The 21,397-nt window shown below is 39.9% G+C and overlaps 1 protein-coding gene across 1 annotated transcript; it reads left to right on the top strand.

Moving 5' to 3' along the window:
- The first annotated feature begins 9,053 nt into the window (after positions 1 to 9,053).
- On the top strand, positions 9,054 to 19,530 carry LOC121570967 (glutathione S-transferase omega-1). The gene is made up of 7 exons (XM_041882219.2): positions 9,054 to 9,213; positions 9,307 to 9,362; positions 10,464 to 10,572; positions 10,702 to 10,924; positions 12,754 to 12,855; positions 18,431 to 18,537; positions 18,993 to 19,530. Exons 2-7 carry the CDS (start codon positions 9,335 to 9,337, stop codon positions 19,141 to 19,143), a joined length of 720 nt encoding a protein of 239 aa, XP_041738153.1. The 5' UTR covers positions 9,054 to 9,213; positions 9,307 to 9,334; the 3' UTR covers positions 19,144 to 19,530.
- Positions 19,531 to 21,397: the final 1,867 nt, after the last annotated feature.

Genomic DNA, 21,397 nt, shown 5'->3' with positions numbered 1-21,397 from the left:
TAGCTCAGTTGGTAGAGCATGGCGCTTGCAACGCCAGGGTTGTGAGTTCGTTTCCCACGGGGGGCTAGTATGAAAGATGTATGCACTCACTAACTGTAAGTCGCTCTGGATAAGAGCGTCTGCTAAATGACTAAAATGTAAATGTGAAAATTTGCATTGATGTCAGAGTGATTAGAGGGGCAACAGAGTGCTGAGTACTAGGCAGTTAGCAAGTTTGGTAGGCTACTAATGTCTATCAACAGCATCAGAGCTTGGAGAAGCCTAATTACCATGACTAAGCGGTCACGTGGAATTTGACTGCCTTCATGACTCGTGACTGCTGGTGTGGCGGTAATACGGTCACAGCAACAGCCCTAATCGCATTTGCGAACGAATGTAAGCCTACTATTCCTAGTGTGATGAGTAGATTGGATAGTCATAATGTAGGCTATTAATGAGCGTGTAGTGGCAAAGGTCTATAGGCTATATTAGATACGTTTCTTTAATAAACATTTTATGCAATTCTACTACACTTTATATGACTGGAGACATAAGCAGAATCTTTTTTAATATGACGGTAGCCTAGGCCTACTCTGCTGACGCTGACAACAGATCAATAAAAACGACCTTGTCTTGAATGCAACCATGTAATCTAGGCCTATGAATAGGGGTCATGGCTAGAAGGGATCCAGCTTTTGTCAAAATTAACGTAATTGTAGCTAACCGTAAGCCTTTTCCTAACCTTAACCCAATTCTCCTAACCTGCTATGTTAATTCTCCTAACCTGCTGCGTAAGTTCTAACCTGCTACGAAAAGTCAATTTGACAAAAGCTGGATCCCTTCTAGACATGACCATGAAAAGGGAGACACAAATTGTACAATATGATGTCCATATAGCCTGGAGGAGGACATTATTGTAAAACAAAACTCAATGATCAATGATCATGAGGAAGGTGAGGGATCAGCCCAGAACTACACGGCAGGACCTGGTCAATGACCTGAAGAGAGCTGGGACCACAGTCTCAAAGAAAACCATTAGTAACACACTATGCCGTCATGGATTAAAATCCTGCAGCGCACGCAAGGTCCCCCTGCTCAAGCCAGCGCATGTCCAGGCCCGTCTGAAGTTTGCCAATGACCATCTGGATGATCCAGAGGAGGAATGGGAGAAGGTCATGTGGTCTGATGAGACAAAAATATAGCTTTTTGGTCTAAACTCCACTCGCCATGTTTGGAGGAAGAAGAAGGATGAGTACAACCCCAAGAACACCATCCCAACCGTGAAGCATGGAGGTGGAAACATCATTCTTTGGGGATGCTTTTCTGCAAAGGGGACAGGACGACTGCACCGTATTGAGGGGAGGATGGATGGGGCCATGTATCGCGAGATCTTGGCCAACAACCTCCTTCCCTCAGTAAGAGCATTGAAGATGGGTCGTGGCTGGGTCTTCCAGCATGACAACGACCCGATAACACACAGTCAGGGCAACTAAGGAGTGGCTCCGTAAGAAGCATCTCAAGGTCCTGGAGTGGCCTAGCCAGTCTCCAGACCTGACCCAATAGAAAATCTTTGGAGGGAGCTGAAAGTCCGTATTGCCCAGCGACAGCCCCGAAACCTGGAGAAGGTCTGTATGGAGGAGTGGGCCAAAATCCCTGCTGCAGTGTGTGCAAACCTGGTCAAGACCTACAGGAAACGTATGATCTCTGTAATTGCAAACAAAGGTTTCTGTACCAAATATTAAGTTCTGCTTTTCTGATGTATCAAATACTTATGTCATGCAATAAAATGCAAATTATATACTTAAAAATCATACAATGTGATTTTCTGGATTTTTGTTTTAGATTCCGTCTCTCACAGTTGAAGTGTACCTATGATAAAAATTACAGACCTCTACATGCTTTGTAAGTAGGAAAACCTGCAAAATCGGCAGTGTATCAAATACTTGTTCTCCCCACTGTATCTCAGACTGGCCAATAAAAAGAAAAGATTAAGATGGGCAGTCTGAGATATGGCTTTTTCTTTGCAACTCTGCCTAGAAGGTCAGCATCCCGGAGTCACCTCTTCACTGTTGACGTTAAGACTGGTGTTTTGTGGGTACTATTTAATGAAGCTGCCAGTTGAGGACCTGTGAGGTGTCTGTTTCTCAAACTGTTACCATTGCTGTTTTTGCTAAGATGATGCAATGAATGTTCAATGAAAGATTGACAATAAGAATAATCAGCTGCATTTCTTAAACCAGAAACACTCTCAGAAATACAGCACACATGTCAAAGACACTGTATGTCTGAGCGAGTACTCATTCATTTCATTCCCCTCCCTCAGTCACTACTTTCATGAAAGCACTTATAGCTACAGATCACCGCAAACTAGATAACCTCCAATTCAGTGGTGTAAAGTACTTAAGTAAAAATACTTTAAAGTACTACTTAAGTAGTTTTCTGGGGTATCTGTACTTTACTTTACTATTTCTAGTTTTGACTACTTTTACATTTACTTCACTACATTCCTAAATAAAATATGTACTTTTTACTCCAGTATATTTTATCAAATACATTTACTTTTGATACTTAAGTATATTTAAAACCAAATACTTTTAGACTTTTACTCAAGTAAAAGTGAAAGTCACCCAGTAAAATATTACTTGAGTAAAAGTCTGAAAGTATTTGGTTTTAAATATACTTAAGTATCAAAAGTAAATGTATTTGATAAAATATACTGGAGTAAAAAGTACATATTTTCGAGTAATCTTCTAGTAATTTTCTATTAAGGTATCTTTACTTTTACTCAAGTATGACAATTGGGTACTTTTTCCACCACTGCTCATGTTATGCTCATGTTATGGTTATGCTTATAATCGTTAAGGACTGGGGAGTTGTTCAGGATAAAAATGAAACGGAATGGAGCTAAGCACAGGCGAATATCTGGTTTAGTCTGCTTTCCACCAGACACTGGGAGATGAATTCACCTTTCAACTCGAAATGACCTAAAACACAAGGCCATACAGTGGGGAAAAAATGTATTTAGTCAGCCACCAATTGTGCAAGTTCTCCCACTTAAAAAGATGAGAGGCCTGTAATTTTCATTATAGGTACACGTCAACTATGACAGACAAATTGAGAAAAAGAAATCCAGAAAATCACATTGTAGGATTTTTTATGAATTTATTTGCAAATTATGGTGGAAAATAAGTATTTGGTCACCTACAAACAAGCAAGATTTCTGGTTCTCACAGACCTGTAACTTCTTCTTTAAGAGGCTCCTCTGTCCTCCACCCGTTACCTGTATTAATGGCACCTGTTTGAACTTGTTATCAGTATAAAAGACACCTGTCCACAACCTCAAACAGTCACACTCCAAACTCCACTATGGCCAAGACCAAAGAGCTGTCAAAGGACACCAGAAACAAAATTGTAGACCTGCACCAGGCTGGGAAGACTGAATCTGCAATAGGTAAGCAGCTTGGTTTGAAGAAATCAACTGTGGGAGCAATTATTAGGAAATGGAAGACATACAAGACCACTGATAATCTCCCTCGATCTGGGGCTCCACGCAAGATCTCACCCCGTGGGGTCAAAATGATCACAAGAACGGTGAGCAAAAATTCCAGAACCACACGGGGGGACCTAGTGAATGACCTACAGAGAGCTGGGACCGAAGTAACAAAGCCTACCATCGGTAACACACTACGCCGCCAGGGACTCAAATCCTGCAGTGCCAGACGTGTCCCCCTGCTTAAGCCAGTACATGTCCAGGCCCGTCTGAAGTTTGCTAGAGTGCATTTGGATGATCCAGAAGAGGATTGGGAGAATGTCATATGGTCAGATGAAACCAAAATAGAACTTTTTGGTAAAAACTCAACTCGTCGTGTTTGGAGGACAAAGAATGCTGAGTTGCATCCAAAGAACACCATACCTACTGTGAAGCATGGGGGTGGGAACATCATGCTTTGGGGCTGTTTTTCTGCAAAGGGACCAGAACGACTGATCCGTGTAAAGGAAAGAATGAATGGGGCCATGTATCGTGAGATTTTGAGTGAAAACCTCCTTCCATCAGCAAGGGCATTGAAGATGAAACGTGGCTGGGTCTTTCAGCATGACAATGATCCCAAACACACCGCCCGGGCAACGAAGGAGTGGCTTCGTAAGAAGCATTTCAAGGTCCTGGAGTGGCCTAGCCAGTCTCCAGATCTCAACCCCATAGAAAATCTTTGGAGGGGAGTTGAAAGTCTGTGTTGCCCAGCGACAGCCCCAAAACATCACTGCTCTAGAGGAGATCTGCATGGAGGAATGGGCCAAAATACCAGCAACAGTGTGTGAAAACCTTGTGAAGACTTACAGTAAACGTTTGACCTGTGTCAATGCCAACAAAGGGTATATAACAAAGTATTGAGAAACTTTTGTTATTGACCAAATACTTATTTTCCACCATAATTTGCAAATACATTCATAGAAAATCCTACAATGTGATTTTCTGGATTTTTTTTCTCATTTTGTCTGTCATAGTTGACGTGTACCTATGATGAAAATTACAGGCCTCTCATCTTTTTAAGTGGGAGAACTTGCACAATTGGTGGCTGACTAAATACTTTTTCCCCCCACTGTATCTACACTGTAGATTACCAAGTTGCTTACCAAGAAGACAGTGAATGGTCCTGAGTGGCCAAGTTACAGTTTTGACTTAAATCTACTTCAAATTCTATGGCAAGACATGAAAATGGTTGTCTAGCAATGATCAACAACCAATCTGACAGAGCTTGAATAATTTTTAAAAGTATAATGGGTAAATGCTGAACAATCCAGGTGTGGAAAGCTCTTAGAGACTTACCCAGAAAGACTCACAGTTGTAATCGCTGCCAAAGGTGCTTATACAAAGTATTGACTCAGGGGTGTGAATAGTGATGTAAATTCGATATTTCTCAAATTAATTTTCAATACATTTGCAAAAACAAATCTAACATGTTTTCACTTTTCATGGGGTCATTACGGTGTGTAGATGGGTGAGATAAAAATCGATTTAATCCATTTAGAATTCAGCCTGTAACACAAGAAATTGTGGAATAAATCAAGGGGTATGAATACTTTCTGAAGGCACTATATATTACAGATAGGCATAGCTAACATAAAATAGTATCTAACCCAACAATTGTAAATACATTCTACATGAGAAAGATACTTAACCAATAGAGTGTGAATATAATATGACATCTCACCTCGTAGACCCTTGTTTTTATTTCAATAGAGAGAGAGAGCTCTCTAGACTGCCAATCTTGAGATCTTCCTATAAAACATCATAGCAAGAAAATAGCAATGACATGTAATGTGCTGTCTTACCTGGTATATAACGATATCAGATTTCACCTTCCTCTCAAAGAGCTTGGTCAAGGTTTCATCAAACCCCTTAATAGCGTCCATGATGGAAGTCTGTAGTTTCTTAATTTCAGCTTCCAGAGTCTGGAACAAGACAATGACAACTGAACATGTGAAGTATACCAAGTCAGGGTCCTATTATGATGGTATATTTATTTTGAATATAAAATTGAAAAGCAGATGTTTTCACAAAAAAATCACACCTTTCTGTACTCATCCTGTTCCTCGTTCAGTTATTTGGCTTTCTTCTCATACTCTTTATAGATCTGTTTCTCTTCCTCTATCCTCTGAATATCCGGTTTGGATACAATGAACTCAGGCTGAGGCACCTCCTACATGTTAAAAAGCACAGGGTCAAAAACACATTCAAACACATCTCTACAATCTGTTTAATTTAAAATACTTTTTTTCCCCAGGACAATCCAGTCTAATACATGTTTATCATGTTAACTGAACATTTATTCAATGTTAATTAATATTGGGTATTAAAATCATATTCATATCCATATTTCAAATCCATTCATTTTTCATTTTGACAACCAACATACCATTCTCAAGATGTCCTCTTTTTTTTTGCTTGAGCACTCCACCCACCATTTCATCCAGAATGTCAGTTTCAATGGGTGCCCAAGTGAATAATATCAACATCAATTCACACTGGATTCATATTGAGAAAACAGCTCACAGTTTTCACAATGTATCAGTGAGTGAGTAAGACCTTGATTGGGTTAGCAATGGTTTATTGGCAATTAGAATGACCAGTTTGAATGAACATTAAATGTGTAGGAGATTGATTTGGGAGAGGGAAAGGTAGGAAGCAAGTGTGACGGTACCTTGGCCGCCAGCTGTCTTTGTTCCTCCGTTTCATTCTTCTTCTCCTCTTTCTTTCTCTGCTCTGGGGTAAGGTTCCAACCAACTCAATGCACCAAGTACACATGTCGATCAGGAGCTCTACCCGGGGCAGTCCCGTTAGTTCTCTTATATACAGACAAGTTATATTTGCATGATTTAGCATTATTCATAATTAATGAATCATTAACGTTTGCTTCCTTCATGTGACCGACCAATACTGGGTCATGCATGTGACAGACCAATACCTCATGTGGCTTCTTCTCTCTAAGCTGAGACCTTGAAACTGAGATATCCCTTTCTCAAAACAAGGTTCTGGGTGTACTGCCAAATTGTGGAGATACTGATAGTGAGGATTCGTTCATTCAGTCACTTGCATGAACACAGAAATTGTTAATTAGAAAAGCACATTAATAGAACACAGAAATTGGTTATTAGAAAAGCACAAACTTAAAATGTTCATCACAGTACTTTTCAAATTGAATAATTTTATGTGCAGTAACTTGTGTTTTGGTGGAAATCCAAACCATTAAAGTAGGTCAATAACAAACAAACGGTTTCAGTCCTCCACAGACTGTGCCCTCCTTGGCCGCTCGTTGTCAGACCGGCTGGGATGTTTTGGAAGAGAATGAGTGGCATGTAAAAAACTAAACATATCGCATGGGGCTATTGCCAATGAAGGAGTGCAAAATATGCAAAATCTCTAGCAATTGCACTGTGACTAAAGGGACATACAGCTCATTCAATCTTCCTCATACTCTCTATTCTATGAAGTTAATCCAGCTCCTGCTGTGTCTGCACCTTCAAGGTGTCGTTTTTCACCTCGTGTTCAGAGTGGAAGGCATGATGTAAAGCCAACAAAACGCACAGTCTCAAAAAATATATTTTGCTGCACCTTTGAAAACGATCTCCTTTTGGTTGTGACTCTCAAGTTATAGCTTGCCCTTTGACCTTCATGGAATCCCAGCATTCTCTTGAGGATGCCACGATCCCAGCATTCTCTTGAGGATGCCACGCAGGTAACACTTGGCTAGGTTCTCCAGCTCAATCTCATTTCGGACCTGAAAGGGAGTCAGTCAAAGAATACCATCTCACCCTGTGTATGTGTGTGTGTGTGTTTTACCCTGATGACCTACTGGTGTTGGCTTCATTCTGTTTAGTATCCCTATACTGTAAGTATATTAGTGGATACATTTATCATGACTACCTGAAAAACAGTACATTGTTTTGCCAGTATATAGGTCAACAATGACTCACCTGAACTGTATGATGGTTATTATATATTTCACAATACATCAGATATCAAATTACACCCAACTAAATCCTTCACTACTCAACATGATGGGACTTGAATGGAATACATCAAACACATCACCCTACACCTGAGGTGCACACAAAATAAAAAAATTATTTAAAAAAATAAACCTTGTAATGGCACAGTGGCTGAACTTTACCCAATTCTTGCTGTTTCCATGTTATGTTACTAATTGTACGTATTCTAAACCCACAACACAATACATGCCACACCTTTGATATCAGTTCTGTGTTATATACAATCTTTTTTGGGTGACACAGCACCCAACATTTCTTCAAAAATGTTATCTGCCTTGCTACCATTCTGGGCATGATCTTTTCACACTATAACGGATAAAGTTAATTGAGATGTTGCAATCACCAAGGAAAAATGTGCCAACAGCAGTTGGATTAAACTTTGTTCACATGATATGTCAATAGGACCTGACACAGCTGTTTGTGATTCAGGTATTGAAGAATGTGTTAAATGTCAAGGGCAACACCAATATTTCCCCCACCAGTACTGGGGTACTTAGTCTCACAACCAGTCTTTGAGTTGGATTAAACTTTGTTCACACAATATGTCAATAGGACCTGACACTTGTATTTGAGATACAAAACACAGTAAACCCTGAATACACTAAAGTCAGCCATCATACTGAGAATAGGGTTCTCTGATGTCATCACACTCTCCTGGGATTTGGCTATAGTCTGGCTGTACTGTGTAGCTGCATTCGCTTTGCCAGCACCGGCCATTTTCAGCCTTCATGGAGAAAAAATGTCAAAATTAAAGTAATCCAATGCATTATAATGAGAGAAAGGTTCTCCTTGTAATAGTAGAAATTGTGAACATTTTATAATGATCTAACAATCTCCGAATGTTAATAAATCAGGCTGGTGTCAAATTTCACATATTCATGAACTACAGTGCTCTCTGGTGTTCAACACTGCATTGCATTCAGACTTTCCCCCGTTGCTTTACCTGAGTCTTGTACAGACCAGAGAGACGTCTTTCAGGCCAGTGGTGATCATGGTATGGCTGTCTGAGGTAATGGAGAATGTCCTCACCCCTCCCAGCCAACACGAGTGGCACTGCATTTGAACATCTTGTACATGACAGTTACAACATACTCAGGTTAATAGCGTTACGAGTGATTATAACACAAACATCATGTAATGTTATCATTCCTTTGTTCTCACAGATTTGCTCTTTTAAGATTCACTCTCTTTAGAACAATACTACATGTATAATACAATACTGTTTTTTTTCTGAGTTATATAAAGCTTTAGGTGTGATCATTGTCAGGAGGAGATGGAGACAGTGGAACACATTCTATTTCAGTGCCAGAAATATGGGAGGGAAAGGGATAAATTGTTATTAGATTTGAGGAGTAATGGGGTTGAAGAGCCAAGATTAAGTGAACTGCTGGGGAAATCTTCAGGGGATGTAGTATTTCATTATGTATTTCGTTTCCTTAGGGAGATGAGAATATTGGGTAGGATTTAGACCTTCCCTGTCTCTGGTCCACACTCTAGTCCAGTTGGTGGCGGTAATGCACCTTAAAGTTGGTTGCCAACCGCCATTTAAAATTCACAGAAGAAGGAGAAGAACGAGTTCTAAATCCGACACGCACAGGGAAGTAAATTACTCGACTGTCAAATCCACACAGATTTCGAAAACCTGACAAAGTAAGACCAGACTAGAACGTTAGTGAAAATACCTTGGTAAGTATTACATTGTAGAAAACGTGAACAAAGAGTGTTTGCATTTCATGTTTGTATGCAAGAAGTGTGTATGAATGTGTTCCTTTGTTTCAGTTTGAGACTGAGTAACTGCTAATCTGCCATGGCCTCTGAAAAATGTTTTGCGAAAGGTAAGAAAGACAATTTCTCAAATCTATTTGTCATGTGTTGGTCATGGCTAGGCTATTCGTTGCAGCTAGCTGTATTTTATACCCTTGTCGTTGACTCATATGGGTCATTCTACGAATAGAATGCCTTATGGGTAGTGTAATTCTGTCAAAAATAACTATTTATACAAATGTGTATATTCTGTCATTAAGAGCACATGTTCAACTTTGGGGACAGGGTTGACGATTTCATATTTCATGGTGAATGGAAGTTTGTGTGCAACAGGGAGGGGAATTTAATGCAATATTTAACAACAATATTTGAAGTTGTTAACATTTTTAGCCTAGGCCCTATATGTATATATCTTAGTTATGGGTAACAGGGTTGACGTGTTATGCTCGTTATGTAAATGAATCACTTATTGCATTAAATAAATAATCTTCAGAGATGACTTTGTCAAAGCAATAAAATAACTAGGGCTTTACAATGATGGTGAAATGTTGGGGTTAAGTGGGTTAAAATCTTCCTAGAAGTTGGACAAACATAACATTGTTTAGTTAGAGCATATGTGATCCAACTGTTAAATTTAGTGTTTTATCAAAATGTGCACACATAATGTCTGAGGGGACATAAAAAGTGCTATTTGTGGATTGACACCTATGACAATGCATGGTCCAAATGATATTTTGCACAGTCATCATGACTACTGAATGTTCAAGGAGGGGCTGTTTACATTACAAGATATCTTGACATATGACCTGATTTGGTCCTGGCATTTTGCAAAGTCACCATGATCATGATGTGCTTCCTGTAGCCTAGTACTCTTACAGTTCTGCAAAATCACTGTCACTGGATTATAGGGCTCTTGGTTCACAGTATCACCGCAAGGGCTTTAGGCATTCTATTCACAAGATCATGTAAATGCATGACCATATCTGATGATGACAGCAAGGATCAATTGGGAAAGAGTAGAACACACATCCCATGGCAAGGCCTATATGCTGAATAGCCAAACAGGCAGTGAATGTTTATCAGCAGAAGTAAGGAATCTACACACTGCAATAAACCAAATCTTAGATCTTTATTGGGTTTAATGAGTGGACATTATTTCCTTTATTATACAGGAAGCTCTGCTCCTGGCCCGGTGGCCAAAGGTCAAATCAGGCTCTACAGTATGAGGTTCTGCCCCTTTGCCCACAGAACCAGACTAGTGCTTCATGCCAAGGGGATCAAGTAAGTTGCTACCAGTACCAACACAATCTTAAGGAGTTTGTGTTGTTAGTCGTTTCACACAAGAGCCTCCCTAAATTTCACCAAGATTATATTAAAATCATAATCAATTGACTTTGTATTTTGTTTTAGGCATGATACTGTCAATATTAATTTGAAAGACAAACCTGAGTGGTTCCTTAAGAAGAACCCTCTTGGCCTGGTTCCGACATTGGAGACTTCGAGTGGTCAGGTGATCTACGAGTCACCAATCACCTGTGACTACCTGGATGAGGTTTACACAGACAAAAAACTGCTCCCAGCTGATCCTTTTCAGAAGGCCCAACAGAAAATGATGCTGGAGAATTTCTCCAAGGTATGCTCAGCTCTCAAAACAATAATAATATTTTACTCTCTGTGAAGGAAATATGTTTTAGGTACAGTGCATTTGGAAAGTATTCAGACCACTTGACTTTTTCTACATTTTGTTACGTTACAGCCTTATTCTAAAATGGATTCAATTGTTTTTCCCCCTCATCAATCTACACACAATACCCCATAATGACAAAGCAAAAACAGGTTTTTAGACATTTTTGCAACTGTATAAAAAATAAGACTGTAGCTCAATTGGTAGAGCATGGCGCTTGTAACGCCAGGGTAGTGGGTTCGATCCCCAGGACCACCCATACGTAAAAATGTATGCACACATGACTGTAAGTCGCTTTGGATAAAAGCGTCTGCTAAATGGCATATTATTATATCAGCACTTTGTTGAAGCTCCTTTGGCAGAGATTACAGCCTTGCGTCTTCTTGAAATGATGCTACAAGTTTGGCACACCTGTATTTGGGGAGTTTCTCCCATTCTTCTCTGCAGATCCTCTCAAGCTCTGTCAGGTTGGATGGGGTGCGTCGCTGCCCAGCTATTTTCAGGTCTCTCCAGAGATGTTCGATCAGGTTTAAGTCTGGGCTCTGGATGGGCCACTCAAGGACATTAAGAGACTTGTCCCGAAGCCACTCCTGTGTTGTCCTGTTGGAAGGTGAACCTTCGCTCCAGTCTGAGGTCCTGAGCGCTCTGGAGCAGGTTTTCATCAAGGATCTCTTTGTACTTTGCTCCGTTCATCTTTCCCTCGATCCTGACTAGTCTCCCAGTTCCTGCTGCTGAAAAACATCCCTGCAGCATGATGCTGCCACCACCATGCTTCACCGTAGGGATGGTGCCAGGTTTCCTCCACATGTGTCACTTGGCATTCAGGCCAAAGAGTTCAATCTTGGTTTCATCAGACCAGAGAATCTTGTTTCTCATGGTCTGAGAGTCCTTGAGGTGCCTTTTGGCAAACTTCAAAAAGGCTGTCATGTGCCTTTTACTGAGGAGTGGCTTCCGTCTGACCACTCTACCATAAACGCCTGATTGGTGGAGTGCTGCAGAGATTGTTGTCCTTCTGGAAGGTTCTCCCATCTCCACAGAGGAACTCTGGAGCTCTGTCAGAGTGACTATCGGGTTCTTGGTCATCTCCCTGACCAAGGCCCTTCTCCCCCGATTGCTCAGTTTGGCCGGTCGGCCAGCTCTAGGAAGTATTTTTGGTTCCAAACTTCTTCCATTTAAGAATGATGGAGGCCACTGTGTTCTTGGGGACCTTCAATGCAGCAGAAATTTGTGCCTCAAAACAATCCTTTCTCAGAGCTCTACGGACAAATCCTTCGACCTCATGGCTTGGTGTTTGCTCTGACATGCACTGTCAACTGTGGGACCTTATATAGACAGGTGTGTGCCTTTCCAAATCATGTCCAATCAATTGAATTTACCACAGGTGGACTCCAATCAAGTTGTAGTAACAATTTTCTAAAAACCTGTTTTCGCTTTGTCATTATGGGGTATTGTTTTTATTTTATCCATTTTAGAATAAGGCTGTAACGGAAATAAATGTGGAAAAAGTTAAGAGGTCTGAATACTTTCTAAATGCACTGTATGTCTCCGTAACTTCGCTACTTCTCAGGAAGATTTTGGTTCTCATCTAAAATAATGAGCTATAAAGTTATTACCATTGCCCACAGCACCTAAAATAGTCATGCATAGAAATAGCTTCTTTTTTTTTGTGCTTTGTATTTTGCTTTTGAATGTACATCAGATATAGACCCAGATACTTTACCAACAGTACAGTTTGGATTCCATATACATTTTACCCTATTCTAAATGTATTTGTACAGATAACACCATATTTCTACAAGATACCAATGGGGAGAAAAAATGGAGAAGACATTTCAGTACTGGAAGGGGAGCTGAAAGAGAAATTTGTCAAATTGAATGAAGTAAGTCACTACAGACCAGGGTTTCCATTATGAAAATGTGGCGCTGGACATTTGACCGGCAGCATTTTAATTTACCGGACATTTGAGAAATGTACCATAACCTAATTAGGGTGTCCACCCACGGTGCTCAGAATGACAGTCACATTTTAGATTATGGTAATTCATCTTAACAGAACATGCAAGTCAAGGATGCAATGACGTGTGTCCTTACCGCACTCTTTGAAGACGTTATAATAACTGTCCATGTACTTTTCCTTAGCCACCAAGATGAGTAATGAACAGCAAAATAACTAGCCTACACATAGGTGGCGCGTGAGTTTCAAGTTTGGGGAATCACATTTTCAAACTTCATAATAAAGCATTCCACGCATCATCGCATTTGCAGACTTACACTACCATTTAAAAGTTTGGGGTCACTTAGAAATTCCCTTGTTTTTGCAAGAAAATAAATGTTTTTGTCCATTTAAAATAAAATAGATCAGAAATACAGGGTAGACATTGTTAATGTTGTAAATGGCTATAAGACTGCTGAACAATTAATCAAATGGCCACGCGGACTATTTACATTGACCCCCCCCCACACTTTTTGTTTTTACACTGCTGCTACTCGCGGTTTACATGTACAAATTACCTCGACTAACCTGTACACTCGCACATTGACTCGGTACCGGTACCCCCTGTATATAGCCTGATTAGTGTTATTTATTTATTTTATTTTTTACTTTTGTTTATTTAGTAAATATTTACTCTTTCTTTAACTACATTGTTGGTTAAGGGCTTGTAAGTAAGCATTTTGGTGGTAAGGTCTACACATGATGTATTCGGCGCATGTGACAAATATAATTTGATTTAATTGCCTAATATTCGTGATGTGATGAGTAGATTGTATAGTCATCATTTTGGCTAATAATATAACTTGATCACTGTTCGCCAAAAATACAGTTCAATGCATAGCTGAGCGCGCATAGCGTAGAAGCCTGGGCTATAGGCTATTTCAGATATGTTTCTTCTTTCTTTGCATGGGAAAAACACTTCATGCAATTCTACTCCACTTCATATGACTGGAGACATTAGCAGAATATTTTTTAATATGACAAATTACAGGGTAGCCTACCTACTCTGCTGACACTGACACACTGGAGGAGGAAATTAATGTCCAAAAACAAACTTTTTTTTTAAGTGGCACTGACCCAACAATGAGAGTGAATATGCGCTGTGCGCACTCACCGGGGATATGGCCGATGCTCTCCGCTGGTGCCAATAAGATAGGCCATGTGTCAAACGCATTCCACCGATGGCCGAGTGTCTGCGGGTTTTCGCTCCTCCCTTGTACTTGATTGATGAATTAAGGTCACTAATTAGTAAGTAACTCCCCTCATCTGGTTGTCTAGTTCTTAATTGAAAGTTGTTGTTTTTGACACCACTGCTATAGGCCTACTGTTGTTCACTCAATTAAGTTGAGAATTTATAATTAAAAGGCAGATTAGAGAATTGTCTTTGTCTTCTCTTTACTGCAATAGGCATTTGCTTTCCAAACTATGTTTTCCCACGATTAAATTTTGAAATATTGCGATATGCCTGGCTGGGCCTCTCTATTTTTCACTGACAGTCGCAACTCCACAATCTATTTGGTATTTACCGCGTGCACGGTGCCCAAATTGCGTGCTGCCTTTCCTTCCGACTGTAGGCAATACGATTGAAAAACATTCCACAACTAGGTTAGGGGAAGCTAATGATCCTCTGTGGCCAAATCGTGCTTTAGTAAGCTGTTTTGAATGATTGTATTTATTTCTGTATAGACAGGAGTAGGCTAATTAGGCTATATAATTTTGGCAATTTTAATTCAATTGATTTAGGGAAAGCTTAGCTTCCCGTAGCCTTATGGATGTGCCACCTATGTTAATCTACTATTCCCCCATAGTAGAAAAGTTTACCTATTCTGTTGGTCAGCTTGTCAAGAAAGAAATAGCCCAAACTGACTCAGATCACAAATTCACACAACCAGTAGGCTTAGGCTACATAAAAAAAAAAACGTTAAACAATTAATCTGATGCAACAGATCAGAACGTTTAGCTTAGATTTTGATAAACTATTATTTCTTAACATTATTAGCACAGCAATTTGGCAGTAGGCTATGCTCGAATGTGCATTTTGCTACCGGACAATGAAAGAAAGTTGAAACCAATAGAATATGAGAGAAATAGGCTACTGGTTTCAATGGCATATGGAAGTCTTTATAAAATAATTTCCTCCGCATATAGTCGGATTTTGAAGCAAGGTAAAACATGCCTCATAATATGTAGAAGGGCTGTCCCCGACTAAAAAATATATATTGGCATATTCACTGTTCTTTTGACCAATTAACATTTTTAAATGTGTAATTTTCCATATAGACACACCCTATGTGTTTTAATAAAGTTAACTATACACATTGAGCTTGTCTGAGGCTTAAAGCTTACGGTTTGATGAAGTAAGACAAATGCCTCATGAGGGTGCCAGAGATCTAGATAAGCAGAAGAAAATAACCTTAACCTGACCCAACTATTCTCCTCCTGCTCCTGCTGGCTTTCGCAGATTCTGCCATTACTCACCTGAAGTTGCCGGTAATAGGCTACACGAGGAGTCGGCAACCTTTCTCATGTTGTTTGCCAATTTATCTTACCATTTCTACTGATCTGTGTGCCAGTTATGGTTTTCATATGCACATTTTCGTGAAAGTTTAATTTAATTTATAATAACGTCTTCATATCTCAAAATCATTGTCATTTGGTTAATCAACATTTTATCCAAATCTAGATGAAAAATTATACAAACCTAAAAATTAAGTTATATTGCCATTGCCAACCATGTAAAAATAGCCTACATAAATAAAAACATTGCAGCCTGCAGGTAGAAAATATCCAGATAAAAATATCCTATAAATCACATTGGCTACACATGGCCTGTCTGCAACGAACTTGAAACATTGTATCAACTATTAAGTTGGTTCCAGCCCCGAAGCTTGTGCTAGCAACATTGTATAAAATATTCTGGGCCCTCGAGTTTCTCCGCCAGTGAGCTTGGGACAGACACAGCATACTTCTTGCACTTCACGGCGCAGTATAGCGCTGTTGTCAAGGAAGTGAGTGTGTGTTTATACAGGATGTACCATCGCCAACTACCGTCAACCAACCATGTCAATGCAGAGCTATACAGAGCCCTCTGCATTCTTACACAATTTGAGAGGCACATGGCGATGCGGTACAGAGCTCGATTTGGCCTCTGCATGCCTCTGGAGGCTCCGCAATTGCGTCACACCCTCCATATGGAGCCTCAAACATTTTTGGATCAAGCATAAATTGGCTTTTAGTCTAGGCCTCTGCAATGAATTAGTTAACTGAAATATATATTTGTTACTGCTCGACTAAAACAATCTCGGGCGACCAACAGCCTAACGACTAGTCAACTAATTTGGGTCAGCCCTAATATGTAGTAAAACATTCAGGTTTCAAACAATTAAGTAGCTACAGTGGCTTGCGAAAGTATTCACCCCCCCTTGGCATTTTTCCTATTTTGTTGCCTTACAACCTGGAATTAAAATGGATTTTTAGGGGTTTGTATCATTTCATTTACACAACATGCCTACCACTTTGATGGAAAATATTTTTTATTGTGAAACAAACAAGAAATAAGACACAAAAACGGAAGACTTGAGCGTGCATAACTATTCACCCCCCCAAAGTCAATACTTTGTAGAGCCACCTTTTGCAGCAATTACAGCTGCAAGTCTCTTTGGGTATGTCTCTATAATCTTGGCACATCTAGCCACTGGGATTTTTGCCCATTCTTCAAGGCAAAACTGCTCCAGCTCCTTCAAGTTGAATGGGTTCTGCTGGTGTACAGCAATCTTTAAGTCATACCACAGATTCTCAATTGGATTGAGGTCTGGGCTTTGACTAGGCCATTCCAAGACATTTAAATGTTTCCCCTTAAACCACTCAAGTGTTGCTTTAGCAGTATGCTTAGGGTCATTGTCCTGCTGGAAGGTGAACCTCCGTCCCAGTCTCAAATCACTGGAAGACTGAAACAGGTTTCCCTCAAGAATTCTTCCATATGTTTGGGGAGTCTCCCACATGCCTTTTGGCAAACACCAAACGTGTTTGCTTATTTTTTTCTTTAAGCAATGGCTTTTTTTCTGGCCACTCTTCCATAAAGCCCAGCTCTGTGGAGTGTACGGCTTAAAGTGGTCCTATGGACAGATACTCCAATCTCTGCTTTGGAGCTCCTTCAGGGTTATCTTTGGTTTCTTTGTTGCCTCTCTGATTAATGCCCTCCTTGCCTGGTCTGTGAGTTTTGGTGGGCGGCCCTCTCTTGGCAGGTTTGTTGTGGTGCCATATTCTTTCAACTTTGTAATAATGGATTTAATGGTGCTCCGTGGGATGTTCAAAGTTTCTGATATTTTTTTTTATAACCCAACCCTGATCTGTCCTTCTCCACAACTTTGTCCCTGACCTGTTTTGGAGAGCTCCTTGGTCTTCATGCTGCCGCTTGCTAGGTGGTGCCCCTTGCTTAGTGGTGTTGCAGACTCTTGGGCCTTTCAGAACAGGTGTGTGTGTATATATACTGAGATCATGTGACACTTAGATTGCACACAGGTGGACTTTAACTAATTATGTGACTTCTGAAGGTAATTGGTTGCACCAGATCTTATTTAAGGGCTTCATAGCAAAGGGGGTGAATACATATGTACGCACCACTTTTCCGTTATTTATTTCTTAGAATTACTTTTTTTTCACTTCACCAATTTGGACTATTTTGTGTATGTCCATTACATGAAATCCAAATAAAAATCAATTTAAATTACAGGTTGTAATGCAACAAAATAGGAAAAACGCCAAGGGGGATGAATACTTTTGCAAGGCACTGTATATGTTTTCAAAATGCCCACTGCCTCCAGCTCATTGCAAAGTGGTGTGTGATGCGCTGTAGCCTGCCTACTCTTGCTAAGCATTTGAATGGCGAATGGGAAGCGCGTTTCAATTACCAGTTGAGAATTAAAGAGTAGCTCTTTTTTTAGTCATGGTCAAAAATATTTGTAAAATATGATTGTGTTTAGAATTGTTGCGCAATGATTGGGCTTATAAAAGCTCTGTCTGACAGATTTTCCGCTCCAAGGCTCTGTCTGTATGCTGTGTGCGTGTGATAAATAAGCTACATAACAAATATACACACGCGCCAGTTTAATTCCATTAAATTATGCAAATTAAACAGTGACTGGTCAAATGTATTTCCATCAATGTGTAGGCTAAAAAGCCTTATTTTGCAATGGGATTTTTTTTCTTCTCACGGTTGTCCAGTGCCAATTTTATTTGTTGGCTTTATTTAATTTTACGGCCAAAAGCCGGCTATTACCGGCTAACGGAAACCCTGCTAGACATAAACATTAACAACACATATTACTACTGTTTTAGGGATTTACCTTGATTACATCCAGATTGAAATGTTTTGAAAGTTTAAGTCAATTTATTATCTTAATAGTTTACAATGAGATGGCATGATTTCACGTGTCTCTAAAATACTGAACTTTTGTTTTCAGGATCTTGTCAATAAGAAGTCCACGTTCTTTGGTGGAAATGCAATCACAATGATCGATTACATGATGTGGCCGTGGTTTGAGAGGCTGGAGATCTTTGAGTTGAAGCAGTATGTATCCATTCTAAATTAAATATAATTTTGTCTTTCAGTTTAAGGCATCTCAAACCTAGAAATCCATAGCGATACTGTGATGTGGGAGTTGTGGAACACTCTTGAGACCTAGGCATGTATTCCCAAAGCATCTCAGAGAAGGAGTGCTGATCTAGGATCAGGTCCCCTCTGTCCATATGATCTTATTCATTATGATTTAAAAAATCCAAAATTGATCCAAGATCAGCACTCTTACTCTGAGACGCTTTGTGAAAACTGGCCCTAGTGTGTGAATAGCAGTCACCAAATTCCTCCACATTATTGCATCTCTAATAGGGTTTATGAGATCCATAGTCCTCTTGCTTGTGAGATTTATTTAGTTTGGTTCATAACCAAAGTGCATTGTGAGTGACTCACGGACTCATTAGTCTCATTTCCAAAATGCAAATAAATGTCTCATCTCTAATTTCCAGCTGTCTGGTTAGTACCCCTGAGCTGAAGAAGTGGACAGAGCACATGTCCGAGGATCAAACTGTCAAAGCCACCATGTTCCCCACTGAGACCTACAAGGCCTTTTACAAGACCTACGTCGACGGGAAACCCAATTATGACTATGGCCTGTAGATATGTGGCACTTAACCCTTGGCCGTCCAGTTTCCTGATGTTAAATTACTCTCATTTTATATTCCTGCTAAGGTAATTGGGGCATTAGATGTACATGTCAATACAGTTGAGCAGCTGTGCATCTCATACAAAACTTTTATGAAAGTTTATTTCTGTCTAAAATGTCCTTTCCTTTGTTTATATTTCATATGGAACATGTATGGTCTGATTACCAGTGTATTGAATGGACCCAATACAATGTATAATGATTATGTAGTTTAGAACAAGTGGTAGATCATAATAAATGTTGGTGGAACTATTTGAATAATGTATGTTATGGTTGATTTCTATGATGCATTGTCCACACACAGCGTTTTATCTTTATGTAATAAAGATGGCACAACAAGAGTTCCGGTATTTTTATATTGGTGTGCTGAAATCTGGAAGTGAAATAGTTTTTTGATCGTCATCTGCATTATCTTCTTTTCACCACTAGTCTTTACATTAACATAGACTGTACTTGGACAGGCCCGTGAATAGAGGGTGGAGTACTACCATGGAATAATATCATCTCTTTGTGGAATTATGAATGCCACTGTCTTGCCTGTCACGAAGCTAAATCAGTAATGGCTAAATCCGTAATGTCACGTAGCTAAATTATGACGCAAGTAATTAACAGTCCATCATACAAATTGCCAAAAACTGGAAGATGCCTTCAGCATTTATGAATAAACACTGCAAATTAAAAACATGCAAAGTTGCTAAAAGTACATTTTGTGTTAAAATAGGCAAGTTACAATGTGTATGAGAGGTACTGGTAATACAAAACCTATACAACTTCATAAAAAAATATATATATACAGTGGGGAAAAAAGTATTTAGTCAGCCACCAATTGTGCATGTTCTCCCACTTAAAAAGATGAGAGGCCTGTAATTTTCATCATAGTTACGTCAACTATGACAGACAAAATGAGATTTTTTTTTCTCCAGAAAATCACATTGTAGGATTTTTTATGAATTTATTTGCAAATTATGGTGGAAAATAAGTATTTGGTCACCTACAAACAAGCAAGATTTCTGGCTCTCACAGACCTGTAACTTCTTCTTTAAGAGGCTCCTCTGTCCTCTACTCGTTACCTGTATTAATGGCACCTGTTTGAACTTGTTATCAGTATAAAAGACACCTGTCCACAACCTCAAACAGTCACACTCCAAACTCTACTATGGCCAAGACCAAAGAGCTGTCAAAGGACACCAGAAACAAAATTGTAGACCTGCACCAGGCTGGGAAGACTGAATCTGCAATAGGTAAGCAGCTTGGTTTGAAGAAATCAACTGTGGGAGCAATTATTAGGAAATGGAAGACATACAAGACCACTGATAATGGTCTTGGGCTCCACGCAAGATCTCACCCCGTGGGGTCAAAATGATCACAAGAACGGTGAGCAAAAATCCCAGAACCACACGGGGGGACCTAGTGAATATATATATATATATATATATATATATACAGTGGGGAGAACAAGTATTTGATACACTGCCAATTTTACAGGTTTTCCTACTTTAAAAGCATGTAGAGGTCTGTAATTTTTATCATAGGTACACTTCAACTGTGAGAGACGGAATCTAAAACAAAAATCCAGAAAATCACATTGTATGATTTTTAAGTAATTAATTTTCATTTTATTGCATGACATAAGTATTTGATACATCAGAAAAGCAGAACTTAATATTTGGTACAGAAACCTTTGTTTGCAATTACAGAGATCATACGTTTCCTGTAGGTCTTGACCAGGTTTGCACACACTGCAGCAGGGATTTTGGCCCACTCCTCCATACAGACCTTCTCCAGATCCTTCAGGTTTCAGGGCTGTCGCTGGGCAATACGGACTTTCAGCTCCCTCCAAAGATGTTCTATTGGGTTCAGGTCTGGAGACTGGCTAGGCCACTCCAGGACCTTGAGATGCTTCTTACGGAGCCACTCCTTAGTTGCCCTGGCTGTGTGTTTCGGGGTCGTTGTCATGCTGGAAGACCCAGTCACGACCCACCTTCAATGCTCTTACTGAGGGAAGGAGGTTGTTGGCCAAGATCTCGCGATACATGGCCCCATCCATCCTCCCCTCAATACGATGCTGTCGTCCTGTCCCCTTTGCAGAAAAGCATCCCCAAAGAATGATGTTTCCACCTCCATGCTTCACGGCTGGGATGGTCTTCTTGGGGTTGTACTCATCCTTCTTCTTCCTCCAAACACGGCGAGTGGAGTTTAGACCAAAAA

Source organism: Coregonus clupeaformis, chromosome 1 (assembly GCF_020615455.1).
Source record: "Coregonus clupeaformis isolate EN_2021a chromosome 1, ASM2061545v1, whole genome shotgun sequence".
In the NCBI taxonomy this organism is placed as follows: Eukaryota; Metazoa; Chordata; class Actinopteri; order Salmoniformes; family Salmonidae; genus Coregonus; species Coregonus clupeaformis.
The sequence above is the reverse complement of the archived record's forward strand: the minus strand, read 5'-3'. Positions and strand labels throughout refer to the sequence as shown.

Excerpts from the sequence above, each read along its gene's own strand:
- LOC121570967 (XM_041882219.2), top strand. The coding sequence starts at position 9,335 with ATGGCCTCTGAAAAATGTTTTGCGAAAG. Across the intron at positions 10,573-10,701 it reads CTTCATGCCAAGGGGATCAA|GCATGATACTGTCAATATTA; the intron begins GTAAGTTGCTAC and ends ATTTTGTTTTAG. Across the intron at positions 10,925-12,753 it reads TGCTGGAGAATTTCTCCAAG|ATAACACCATATTTCTACAA; the intron begins GTATGCTCAGCT and ends GTATTTGTACAG.